This window comes from Trichomycterus rosablanca, chromosome 21 (genome assembly GCF_030014385.1).
Source record: "Trichomycterus rosablanca isolate fTriRos1 chromosome 21, fTriRos1.hap1, whole genome shotgun sequence".
NCBI lineage: Eukaryota > Metazoa > Chordata > Actinopteri > Siluriformes > Trichomycteridae > Trichomycterus > Trichomycterus rosablanca.
The window spans coordinates 4,299,982-4,312,988 of NC_086008.1; the positions used below are offsets into that span (position 1 = coordinate 4,299,982).

At 41.8% G+C, this 13,007-nt stretch overlaps 1 protein-coding gene across 1 annotated transcript; it reads left to right on the forward strand.

Moving 5' to 3' along the window:
• Positions 1–604: 604 nt before the first annotated feature.
• On the forward strand, positions 605–5,778 carry spring1 (SREBF pathway regulator in golgi 1). The gene is made up of 5 exons (XM_063018026.1): positions 605–1,420; positions 2,596–2,752; positions 3,205–3,356; positions 4,137–4,250; positions 5,274–5,778. Exons 1-5 carry the CDS (start codon positions 1,328–1,330, stop codon positions 5,355–5,357), a joined length of 600 nt encoding a protein of 199 aa, XP_062874096.1. The 5' UTR covers positions 605–1,327; the 3' UTR covers positions 5,358–5,778.
• The last annotated feature ends 7,229 nt before the right edge of the window (positions 5,779–13,007 follow it).

Below are 13,007 nucleotides of genomic sequence, written 5' to 3' on the forward strand. Positions count from 1 at the left end.
TTGAGCTTCGGGTAAGACCCTATAACCCTTAATTGCTCAAATTGTATACAAAATTTATTATAAACTGAATATGAGACAATGTATACAGCAACATGAGTTCTGAGGACCTGGGTTTGGTTCTCGTCCCATTCACTGTCAAAAGAGTTTGGCATGTTTCCCCCATCTTTGCATGCAGAATGTGGATTAACACTTGGTCTAAATAAGCAAGTAAGTGAATACAATTGTAAAAAAGGGCAGTGGTAGCTCAGCGGTTAAGGTACTAGTCTAGTAATGCAAAGCTTGTGGGTTTAAGTCCCACCACTCCCAGGTTGCCAGTTGGGCACCTGAGCAAAGCCCTTAACCATTAATTGCTTAAAATGAGTAATTAAACTGCATAATGCCACCCCACCGGGGTGTTTGCCTTGTGACCTGTGTTTCCAGGTGGCACCAGAGCCACCGCAACCCTGACCATGATATACTGGCTCGAAAAAAGAAGTATGCATGTGATTCTGTGAAGACGCTGGTGCGAACAAATCGACTCTTAATTTGTAACGCTTACGCCTGGTGAGTCGACTCTTTGGGTGAATCGACTCTCGGATCTATTGACATAACCGTTCCGACAAAAGCCTTTTCATAGCTGTCAGTGACACTAGCGATTTATTTAGCTGGCAGTTGGGGAAAACGCATCGATTTAAATCGATATTTGTTGTCTTTTTCTAATTTATAAATGAATAACCTTCGTTAATGTGTCTGCATTGCTTATTAGAAGCGTGTAGAAGTACAAATGATAAATGCTAGTCCCCGAGTTAGCATAGTTAGCTAGCCGGCTATGTTTGTTTTGGTGTTTTTTGGACGCTGCAGTATTAAAACTAAAGCTAAACATGGTTGTTATATAGGTAGTTATTAGCTATTAGTTAATGGTATTAGTTAATATTTGCTTATATAGGTGTTATATAGATGTTGTGAAAAATGGGTTAGGTTTTATCTATTAGCTAAGTAGTAAATAATACCAGATGGGTTTTGTATATAAAGCCTGTGTAATGTAGCATTAGGATTAAGACATACAGCAGGTTGGTGTTTTCTTTATAATGTTAAGGTTCAGTGGGTCATTTTTGGCCAGTCAGAGTGTTTTACTCTACACTTAATCATATTTAAACCCAGTCAGTAAATATGTGTGTATGCATAAATGATGTAATGAACCATTATGGTTGATGTATGCATAGTGTGCTAGGCTTACAGTACAGGATATTTCTGACCTGCCAAAGTCAGAAAGAGCAATTAGATCAGACTCCATCTGATCTAATTTGATCTAAGCTGGATCAGGATCATATTAAACCCAGCTGGCCCCATGGTGCTGCGCAGACTCCTGAGAAAGCGATGGGTGCTGGGGGTGGTGTTTGGCTTTTCCCTCATCTACTTTCTTACCAGCACTCTTAAACAGGTAAAGTCAATGAAGACCAGTTGATCCTGGAGTACTGCTAGGGCTTTACTGTTTAAAATCCTCTGACTTAAAGAGGTGGCCACCAACCGTAAACATTCAAGGCTCTTTAATTATATAATGTCTTTTCCGTGTCCGTGTCAGGGTACTCTTCTCGTATCTCCAAAATGCCAGTAGGTGAATTGGTTACTTCACATTTTGTTCGTGTGTGAGTGAATATGCCAGTGGATGATGCACCCTATTGCTCTGCAAGCAAGTTATACCAAATGTCACATGTGTGATGGTGCTGTGCTTATGTGGCATCATTTATGTGGACAAAACAAAGCATGTAACCAGTAAGACTAAAGGTTTGCATCAGGATACTGAAAATAGCACTGTTAATCTCATACTCGGTGTTACTCTGATGTTACGCCGAACGATGGGCTTCAGCTGGGAGAGTAGCTTTAAATACCGGCTTCATTAGGAAAACTTAATGCTGGTGCCTTGTGGTGTGTATTCTTCTGCACAGTCTGTGAGGCCGGTATGCTGCACTGCCCTAGGCTTAGCGCTTTTTTCCCCCCATCGGTTGTAAAACCAACATGCTTTTAAACTTTTTTTCTTGGGAACTCAGACAAGCGATATCCCTCTTGTCCACCTTTGCTCTTTGTGACTGTGGTGAAGTTCACTGCCTTTGTTTCTTTTTAACCTGACTCACTGGTGGATTGAGCGGCTTTTTATTTGGTTTTCTATTTGTTGCATTTTTATTGTTTCGATTTTAATTGTATTCTTAATATTTAGCTCTTAGCATTCAATTTAAATGGCAAAGTGTTTGTATTTGTAGAGCCCTAGCAGAATTTAAGAAGGTTTGGTGATGATAAGGTTTTTTTCTTTTGTAGATTTGCATGTGGGTTTATGAGGATTCATGCTCATACATGTTTTTCGTTTGGTCTCTTTTTTTGTTAAATTATTATTATTTATTTTTTTTAAAATGTTTTTTACTTACATTTTCACTCTTCGGTATATATGTCATGGATCTGCAGAAATATTTGTTTTGTTTTACATTGTGAAACGAAAAGAAGAAAATCAATAAAGTATGAATCTTAAAAATAGAGAAGAAGCGGTGATATGTAGAGACGTACTGAATATGTTTGTTTACTTTGTTGGTTGTGATACCAAACCTCTGCATCTGATGCACGCAGGAGGAACGAAGTTTACGGGATCGGACTCTGCTGGAGGCGAGGGAATCCGACCACCCCATCGCATGGAAAGTCAAATTCAACCTGGGCAACAGCAGCAGGCAGATCACACAGTGTAGGAACTCCATACAGGGGAAGACTTTCATCACAGATGAACTCGGTAAAGGATGAACAGACGAAACTCACTTGTTTTAGTTCACACGAGGCCAAATACTTTTGGCTATATAGTGCACATCTAATGGATGTAATAAATGTGGGAAACGGTGGAGGTAAAGATCATATTGTCTGTGTATGCTGATTTATGGCTCTAATTATAAATGTTTAATAGTAATTAATAGTTCTATTAGAATGGAATTCTGGCAAATTTATTTTAACGATCTTTTAACTAGAGCAGTAGTAGCTTAGAGGTTAAGGTACTTGACTAGTGATCGGCAGGTCACTGGTTCAAGCCCTACTACTGCCAAGTTGCCACTGTTGGGCCCCTGAGCAAGGTCCTTAACCCTCAACTGCCTGCACTCTAAATGGAATAACGTAATATGCTCTTATCCAGAGAGACCTACAGAAGTGCTTCTTTACTGAATAAACTCTTAATTACTGTGCGGTTCCCCCCAGGTTACGTGTGTAAGAGGAAGGACCTGCTGGTGAACGGTTGCTGTAATGTGGAAGCGCCCAGTTCCAGGCAGTACGTCTGTGACGGTTGCCTGTCCAATGGCTGCTGCAGTGTATACGAGCACTGTGTCTCCTGCTGCCTCCAGCCTGACAAGGTACTGATTCCTCATTCTACTGTAGACCCAAAAGTATGTGGACACCTGAACATGACGTCTCCACTTCTCTGGAAAAGCTTGTAACAAGTTGCCTATTTATTGGAACCTATATTTCCATGTTTTACCATCGCTTTATTCTGGTTAAGTGGTTAAGGTACTGGTCCAGTAATCAGAAGGTTGCCAGTTCAAGCCCCACCACTGCCAGGTTGCCACTGTTGGGCCCTTGAGCAAGGCCCTTAACCCTAAATTGCTTAGTTTGTATACTGTCACAGTACTGTAAATGTCGAAAATGTAAACACACTTACCCAACACACAGGGCAGTTGTAGCCTAGTGGTTAAGGTACTGGATTAGTAATCAAAAGGTTGCTGGTTTAAGCCCCACCACTACCAGGTTGCCACTGTTGGGCCCTTGAGCAAGGCCTTTAACCTTCAATTGCTTAGACAATGTACTGTCGTGGTACTGGAAGTCACTTTGGATAAAAGCGTCCGCTAAATGCTGAAATTGTAAATGTATTCTGGTCAGGGTCTTGTTCCGGGTCCAGATTCCTCATTATAACTGAGCATAACGCAGTAACACACCCCAGACAGGACGTCAGTCCATCACTGTGTATGTAGACACCCGACAGGTCCATAGAACCAAGGATGTAGCAACGGGTGTAGCTGAAATAGCTGAACTTAAGAATTGGATGTCCACATACGTTTGGCCACATAATTCATCTGTGACATGAGGCATCAAGTTTTACTGATGGCTGGATGGAATTTTTTTCTTTTGTCTCTCAGCAACCTCTGCTGGAGCGCTTTTTAAACAGAGCTGCCGAGGGCTTTCGGAATCTCTTCACGGCAGTCGAGGATCACTTCGAGCTGTGCCTTGCAAAATGCCGGACCTCCTCACAGGTGAGTGTCAAAAACTGCACGACTTGTTTGGGGAAAGTGGGGTGTGTGTGTCTGTCTACCTCCCAACAACAAAAATAAAAAAAGGAATTTATTATTTCCTGTTTTTATTTTTTTATTTATTTATTTTTTTAATTGTGACTTTGGTCGCAGCATTCCAAACTGCCATTGAAAGCAACCTTGGCAGCCGCTCAGGTGGCGCAGCGGTAAAAAGAAACGCGCTGCAACCAGGGCTGGATTCTGAGAAGCGTCGTATCGAATCCAGCCTTGCTTTACCGGTTCGAAGCTGAGTGGCTATATGAGCAACGATTGGCCGGTTGCTCATGTCGGGGGGTGGGACAAAGAACCGGATGTGGGTCTCTCTCTGTCAGAATGCGGTTGCGTTCTCTGCCGGCTGATTGGAGGCGCTTACACAGAGATGGGAGGGGGTGCACTTAGGGTGTGTCTCTCCGCATGCAACGCTAGGTGGCGCCAAACTCGTCAATGTGTGGGTGGCAAAGATGCATCTGGCTGCTGCTCGTGTTTCGGAGGGGATACGGGTTAGCTTCAATCACCTCCGTCAGGGCAGGGTTCGGCATAGACAGAGAGGAAGCACGATGCTAATTGAACAATTGGATGTGCTAAAAAGGGGAGAAAAAGGGGTAAAAATAAAAGAAAATTAAAAAAAGAAAGCAACCTTGGCACAAGAAATGTTCATTTGGGGCTTTACGGCTGGGTCGCGACCCCTAGGTGGGTCACAAGTCGAAAAATGGTTGCAGAGAAAAACAGTAATAATTAAATAAACTTGTATGCAAACGCCCCCTTGTGGAGGCTTTATGTTACATCTTGTATAGAGAGAGTAAGATGCATTGTGTTGCCCGGGTCGCGTAAAAACAGTGTAAAAAACCCTGCCCTAGCCAACTTCACCCGAATCAATGTCCTTAAAGATCGTACATCCGACATAACCGACATATAAGACACTGATGACAGATTTATCCCATCCCATTCATCCCATTGTGCGATGTTAATTTTTGCTTTTTCTTCCAGAGTGTCCAGCATGAAAACACGTACAGAAACGCTCAGGCTAAGTTCTGTTACGGCGAGAGTCCACCGGAGCTCCTGCCTGTCTGACTGAAATAGGAACGAGAATCGGCTCATCTCATCAGGGTGAGAACGACCTGCTACTTCCTACCTCCACTCCTTCAGTATGTTTAATGGTACGCTTTAGCCATGATGACCAGTGGCGTAAATACGCCGTGACACAGACTTGAACTGGTCCTGGAGAGGAAGGAGGAACGGTGCTGGCTGCACATCGAGCCACGTAAACCTCATCAGTAATCATTCTAGTTGCTAGGAGGGGCCAAATATTGGTCACTGTAAATGCTTTTCTAGACAATTTCACAAGAAGTGCATGACACCGACGCAATCTTCCTTATTAATAGTAGACGGGAAGGTTGATTGAGTCGTGTGATCTCTCACAGCACAGCGATGTTTAGTGCAACTGTTGTATGTTAATGCTGTGTGTTAATTTAATAAAATTTTTACTGACCCACTTCAAGCTCATTGTTTCTTTGTTTTCTGGATATATTGTGCACACTGGGTAAAATTTGAGCATGGACTCATATTTTCAAGCTCAATGTGAAGGGAATTTCCACAGTCATGTTCCAAAATCCTGTGGCTACCCTGCCAACAGACCACACAAACACTCATTAACACAGCAACCCACAGCAGGACAGGAAAAGTTCCTTCCTTTATACAGCTTCCATAGCACCGATCAGCCATAACATTAAAACCACCTCCTTGTTTCTACACTCATTGTCCATTTTATCAGCTCCACTTACCATATAGAAGCACTTTGTAGTTCTACAATTACTGACTGTAGTCCATCTGTTTCTCTACATACTTTTTTACCCTGCTTTCACCCTGTTCTTCAATGGTCAGGACCCCCACAGAGCAGGTATTATTTAGGTGGTGGATCATTCTCAGCACTGCAGTGACACTGACATGGTGGTGGTGTGTTAGTGTGTGTTGTGCTGGTATGAGTGGATCAGACACAGCTGTCACTGTCACTGCTGGACTGAGAATAGTCCACCAACCAAAAATATATCCAGCACCCTGTGACCACTGATGAAGGTCTAGAAGATGACCGACTCAAACAGCAGCAATAGATGAGCGATCGTCTCTGACTTTACATCTACAAGGTGGACCAACCAGGTAGGAGGGTCTAACAGAGTGGACAGTGAGTGGACACGGTATTTAAAAACTCCAGCAGCGCTGCTGTGTCTGATCCACTCATACCAGCACAACACACACTAACACACCACCACCATGTCAGTGTCACTGCAGTGCTGAGAATGATCCACCACCTAAATAATACCTGCTCTGTGGGGGTCCTGTGGGGGTCCTGACCATTGAAGAACAGGGTGAGAGCAGGCTTAAAAAAAGCATGCAGAGAAACAGATGGACTACAGTCAGTAATTGTAGAACTACAAAGTGCTTCTATATGGTAAGTGGAGCTGATAACATGGACAGTGAGTGTAGAAACAAGGAGGTGGTTTTAATGTTATGGCTGATCGGTGTATTTCACGATTCGCTTCTTATACTCACTGTGTTCAAAACCCTTGATCTATGGAAATGAAATCAGAATGAGAATTTTCTCAGTGGAAGTGCTCTTACTCTCCTCCGGCACTAGAACGATTAATCATCGTGATTATCTGTACAACAAATCCTGCAACAAAATTAAAAATCTTCCAGGAGCCAAGTCATTTTATTCTCACGTATGACAGGTTGATTAATTTCCCGTCTCTTGGGAGTGCAGAATGTAATTAGACATGTTTGGAGTCCTAACGGTGCACCTGCTTCTCTTATGAACAACGTACAAAGTTGTAACTTTTTTTTTTGGCAATTTGCGCAGCATTAAAATGTCTTTATTAAGCATTAAAAATGTATTCATATTTTCTTAAATTTAGCATTTGAATGCTACAACATTCTAATGCATTAGCCCACAGACCACTGGCATGTTCAGACACTACAGACACAATTGGCCAAGTCTATGGTGAAAAGTCTGGATTAGGGATAACTTCCTTCCTGTTGAGTCAAATTTATTTATATAGCGCTTCTTACAATGGACATTGTCTCAAAGCAACTTTATAGAATCCAGGACCAACAGACAAAAAACCCGAGGGCGACAGTGGCAAGGAAAAACTCCCTTAAAATTACAGGAAGAAACCTTGAGAGGAACCAGACTCAGCAGGGACCCATCCTCCTTGGGTGGCCTGGAGCTACTTCTACTGGCAGGTCGAGGCACCGCCATGTCCGAGATACATGGAGTGTTAAAGCTCTGAAGGAAGACTGCTTTGAGTACGTCAGAAACCGATTATCTGGGATTTTTAAACACAGCATTCTTTAAGCTTCACTCAGCGTACAGCGTAAACCAAAATCATCCAGTAAGAGGCACAGGACCCCAGAGCAGGTATTATTTGGGTGGTGGATCATTCTCAGCACTGCGGTGACACTGACATGGTGGTGGTGTGTTAGTGTGTGTTGTGCTGGTATGAGTGGATCAGACACAGCAGCGCTGCTGGATACCGTGTCCACTCACTGTCCACTCTATTAGACACTCCTACCTAGTTGGTCCACCTTGTAGATGTAAAGTCAGAGACGATCGCTCATCTATTGCTGCTGTTTGAGTCGGTCATCTTCTAGACCTTCATCAGTGGTCACAGGACGCTGCCCACGGGCGCTGTTGGCTGGATGTTTTTGGTTGGTGGACTATTCTCAGTCCAGCAATGACAGTGAGGTGTTTAAAAACTCCAGCAGCGCTGCTGTGTCTGATCCACTAATACCATATGTATATATATATAAGCAGTCCCATTTTCAGATATTTGTTTTGTTCAAGTAAAACACAAATTTACAATCAAATTGGTCAGTGAAAACATTAAAAGTCTTTAAGAGAATAAACCGATTAGAGACTCTTGTTATTAATTTATTTTACATAATGTCCCAACTTATCTGGAAATGAGGTTTGTACATTATATTAGATATAATATTAATATTTCCCCTTTTTCCTTTAAATTACGTGTGTGATCCTTGCTACTGTCGGCTAATTCCTCATGTTGCTTAAAAATTCAGTTTAGGAATCATTAGTGGTGCTAAATGACAAATTAAACAACGGTAATGAATAAAAAACATATTTTTAATGACTTCATTAAATATAAATATAAAAAGTAGACAATATAACATTATTTAATAAATAGTATAAATTAATAAATATCATGTTCTGATATAAATAAATAAATAAATAAATATTACAGAAACTCTAAAACTCTTGTCCATTTGTCGCAAGATGGGACAAAATGGTCACTGATTTTCCTCTGTGATTTTCCTCAGCAACACTTTGAGCTGATTTAGAAAATCTCTGGACAGTTCCAGGACGGCCAGGCTCCACTGTTTGGCTTCGTAATTCTTCACAGGCAATTTGGGTTTTGAATAATGTTTCTCACAATGTCCATTAAAAGTGAGCTTCAGACAGGGCTTCAGATTCTTCTCCACCTTATTCACGACGTCCTTGAGCAGGTCAGCATCGATGTTCAGTTTGTTCCTGTGGTTGAAAACCTGTTGGAGAGCCTCTTCCATGAAGATGAGTCCACACATTGCTGAGTTCCTCTGCTGTTCCTCTGGTAACGAGACGTTTATCCTGAGCTGGTGCATTTCCTTCGGTTTGGGGGTCACATGTGAATTGTTTTGTTGCTGTGGGAAGAAACGGTGCAGGTTAAACAGCCAGCAGAGCTCCCAGTTACCTAGTGCTGACATTTCATTTAATCAACCACTTTATCCTGGTGAGACTCACAGTGGGTCAGGTTTTACTGGAAAATGTGGGGTGCAATGTAGGACTACGCCTGGACAGAGCGCCAATCCATTGCAGGGCTTCGGTCATGAACTGGAGAAATAGCCAATCATGTCTGTGTAGACACCTGGCCTACGGAGAATTAAACCCGAATTTCAGCGCTGGTGACACTGTTATTATATTATTATATAATTATATATTATTATTATTTATAATGAAACAATTTAATTTTAGAACAGTTTGTGTTTTTTGGCCTTGCACGGTGGCTAAGTGGGTAGCACTGTCGCCTCACAGCAAGAAGGTCCTGGGTTCGATGCCCAGACGGGGCGGTCCGGGTCCTTTCTGTGCGGAGTTTGCATGTTCTCCCCGTGTCTGTGTGGGTTTCCTCCCACAGTCCAAAAACATGCAGTCAGGTTAATTGGAGACACTGAATTACCCTATTGGTGAATGTGTGTGTGTGTGAGTGTGTGTGTCTGCCCTGCGATGGACTGGCACCCGGTCCAGGGTGGTACTGTGTGCCTTGCGCCCATTGAAAAGCTGGGATAGGCTCCAACACCCCCGCCACGACCCTAATTGGATAGATTTTTAAGAAATCTATTTACTCATTATTTTTATTGATTGATTTCATTTATTTGTTAGACTTATTTCACGTTTGGATTATTATTGTTATTAATATTATTACTGTATTTTTAATAATAAATTAATAATTAACTAATTAATAATTAATTAATCAGTGATTAATGAATTAATTAAATAATTAATAATTTAATTATAGTTTATTATTGTTACTGTTTTTTAATAATAAATTAATAATTAACTAATTAATAATTAAATAATCAGTGATTAATGAATTAATTACATAATTAATAATTTCATTATAATTTATTATTATTATTAGGTGCTTTTTCAATAAGTTTTCATTACTTACATATAGTCGGATTGTCTTGTCAATCTCATGTTCCACCAGTGACACCAAGTTTAACGGTTTGCACTGAAGCGATCGAGCCACAATCCCAGAAAGATCCACGATCATTAATCCGATCCAGATTATTAGATTGCCTGAGGAAGACAGAAGCAGTGTAAGAAGAATCCTACAGATGCAATAGAAGTCTGATGTGTTTAGGCAGTCTTGTGTAAGTGATGATGCTGTATTGGACTTTTACCTGCTGCTGATTTCATGAGGATGAGTTAAAATATCCTAAAAAAGTTGCTGTTAAACGTCTCCTCAGGTCACAAGTGTGTAATGGTGCAAAACAGGATGCTGGGAGCTTTTATAGGTGGCGGGCTGTGATGCAAAACTTCAACCCTCAACGTCTCCACTGAGTTTCATCATGGGCTGATCACTTCATTTTTTAGTCATTGCTTATCTAATCTACTGTAGCTTCTGATGATTATTTAGATTTTTCTCTTGTATTTGTGAGGAAAAAAAAAGTGGGCTTGTTTTTTTTTCTTTTTTTGATGACCAAGACTTTTTTTAATGCTGATGAGCGAGACTTCCTACTACAATGCGGTGTTAAAACTAGAACATGTTCTCCTTGATCTAATTTTAGCAAGTAATCCTTGTTTTTGTGTATTTCTGCAAACCCGATATGAAATTGTCCGCACTGTTTGATAGCTCGTGTGTCCAGATTAAGAATGGGTAACGTTTTTTTTAGCTGTATTCCTCCTGATTCTGATGCAATCGTAAATGAGGTCTAGTCATGTTCTCTTCTGCAGAAATACTTGATGAGTCTTAGGACTTTCCAGCATGTAGAAATATACATAAAGATAGATATACACTGACTAGGCATTACATTATGACCACTGACAAGTGAATAACACAGATTATCTCTTCATCACGACACCTGTTAGTAGGGGGGATATATTAGGCAGCAAGTGAACATTTTATCCTCAAAGTTGATGTTAGAAGCAGGAAAAATGATCAAGCGTGAGGATTTGAGTGAGTTTGACGAGGGCCGGATTGTGATGGCTAGACGACTGGGTCAGAGCGACTCCAAAAATGCAGCTCTTGTGGAGTGGTCAGTATCTATCAAAAGTGGTCCAAGGAAGGCCGCTCAGGTGGCGCAGCAGTAAAAACACACGCTGGAACCAGCTCTTCCTGCTGGCTGGGCTGAGCAGCCACATGAACAACGATTGGCCTGTTGTTCAGATATGGGTGGTGTTAAGCCGGATGGGGTCTCTCTCTCTAATGCAGTTACGACCTCTGCTAGCTGATTGATGGCACCTGCACAGAGATGCTCTCAGGGTGTGTCTCTCCATACACAACGCTGAGCTGCACTGCACTCGTCAAAGTGTAGGTGATAAAATGCATACGGCATGCTGCCCACGTGTCGGAGGGGGCGTGGGTTAGCTTCGTTCTCCTCAATCAGAGCGGGGATCGGCATTGGTGGAGAGGAAGCATGACGCAATCGGGCAATTGGAGGAGAAACAGGGAGAAAATGCATAAATAAATAATAAAAAAAAAGTGGTCCAAGGAAGGAACAGTGGTAGACCAGCAACAGGGTCATGGGTGGCCAAGGCTCATTGATGCACGTGGGGAGCGAAGGCTGGAGAAGTTAGTGCTGGTTCTGATAGATAGGTGTCAGAATACACAGAGCATATTAGGAAGGTGGTCATAATGTTATGCCTGGTCGGTGTAAACAAATCACAAAAACTGGTCAGATCTGGTTTCAGGACAATTTATGTGCCAAACCACTTACACCAGCCTGATTGCAATTTCTGTCCTGTATCCAAAAATGTCTCTTAAAGCAAAGAAATCTTATTAAAATTGTCTAATATTTTTTTGTCCTAATAAGGCAAGAAATGCATCAATGTGTTACTTTACATAAAAAGAAAACACAAGTCTATTTAGATTCCGCTTTCCAAGTATCGTCTCTTCGAGGTAAGGTTGGCGCTCGTTGGTCAGCCGTTTACGTATTGTAATACTGCCTGCCGGATGTGGTAATGAAAAGTTGAGCCACTGATGAATCACCACAAAAGTATTAGGACACCCCTTCAAATTACTGAATGTATATGTTTTAGCCACAAAAATTCCTAACAGGTGCAATAAATCAATTATATAAAGGATTTCTTTTGCTTCTAACTTTGCAGCAACTTTAGGGAAGGCCCTTTCCTGATCCAGCATGACTGCGCCCCTGTGCACAAAGCAAGCTCTATAAAGACATGAACACCGATTAGCCATAACATTTAAACCACCTCCTTGTTTCTACACTCACTGTCCATTTTATCAGCTCCACTTACCATATAGAAGCACTTTGTAGTTCTACAATTAATGACTGTAGTTCATCTGTTTCTCTGCATACTTTTATTTTACCTGCTTTCACCCTGTTCTTCAATGGTCAGGACTCTCCCAGGACCACCAGAGAGCAGGTATTATTTAGGTGGTGGATTATTCTCAGCACTGCAGTGACACTGATCTATTAGACACTCCTACCTAGTTGGTCCACCTTGTAGATGTAAAGTCAGAGACGATCGCTCATCTATTGCTGCTGTTTGAGTCGGTCATCTTCTAGACCTTCATCAGTGGTCACAGGACGCTGCCCACGGGGGGCTGTTGGCTGGATATATATTTGGTTGGTGGACTATTCTCAGTCCAGCAGTGACAGTGAGGTGTTTAAAAACTCCATCAGCGCTGCTGTGTCTGATCCACTCATATCAGCACAACACACACTAACACACCACCACCATGTCAGTGTCACTGCAGTGCTGAGAATGATCCACCACCTAAATAATACCTGCTCTGTGGTGGTCCTGACCATTAAAGAACAGCATGAAAGGGGGCTAACAAAGCATGCAGAGAAACAGATGGACTACAGTCAGTAATTGTAGAACTACAAAGTGCTTCTATATGGTAAGTGGAGCTGATAAAATGGACAGTGAGTGTAGAAAAAAGGAGGTGGTTTTAATGTTATGACTCATCGGTGTAAGTCTCAGTT

Excerpts from the sequence above, each read along its gene's own strand:
- spring1 (XM_063018026.1), top strand. The coding sequence starts at position 1,328 with ATGGTGCTGCGCAGACTCCTGAGAAAGCGATGGGTGCTGGGGGTGGTG. Across the intron at positions 2,753-3,204 it reads TTTCATCACAGATGAACTCG|GTTACGTGTGTAAGAGGAAG; the intron begins GTAAAGGATGAA and ends GGTTCCCCCCAG. Across the intron at positions 4,251-5,273 it reads AATGCCGGACCTCCTCACAG|AGTGTCCAGCATGAAAACAC; the intron begins GTGAGTGTCAAA and ends TTTTTCTTCCAG.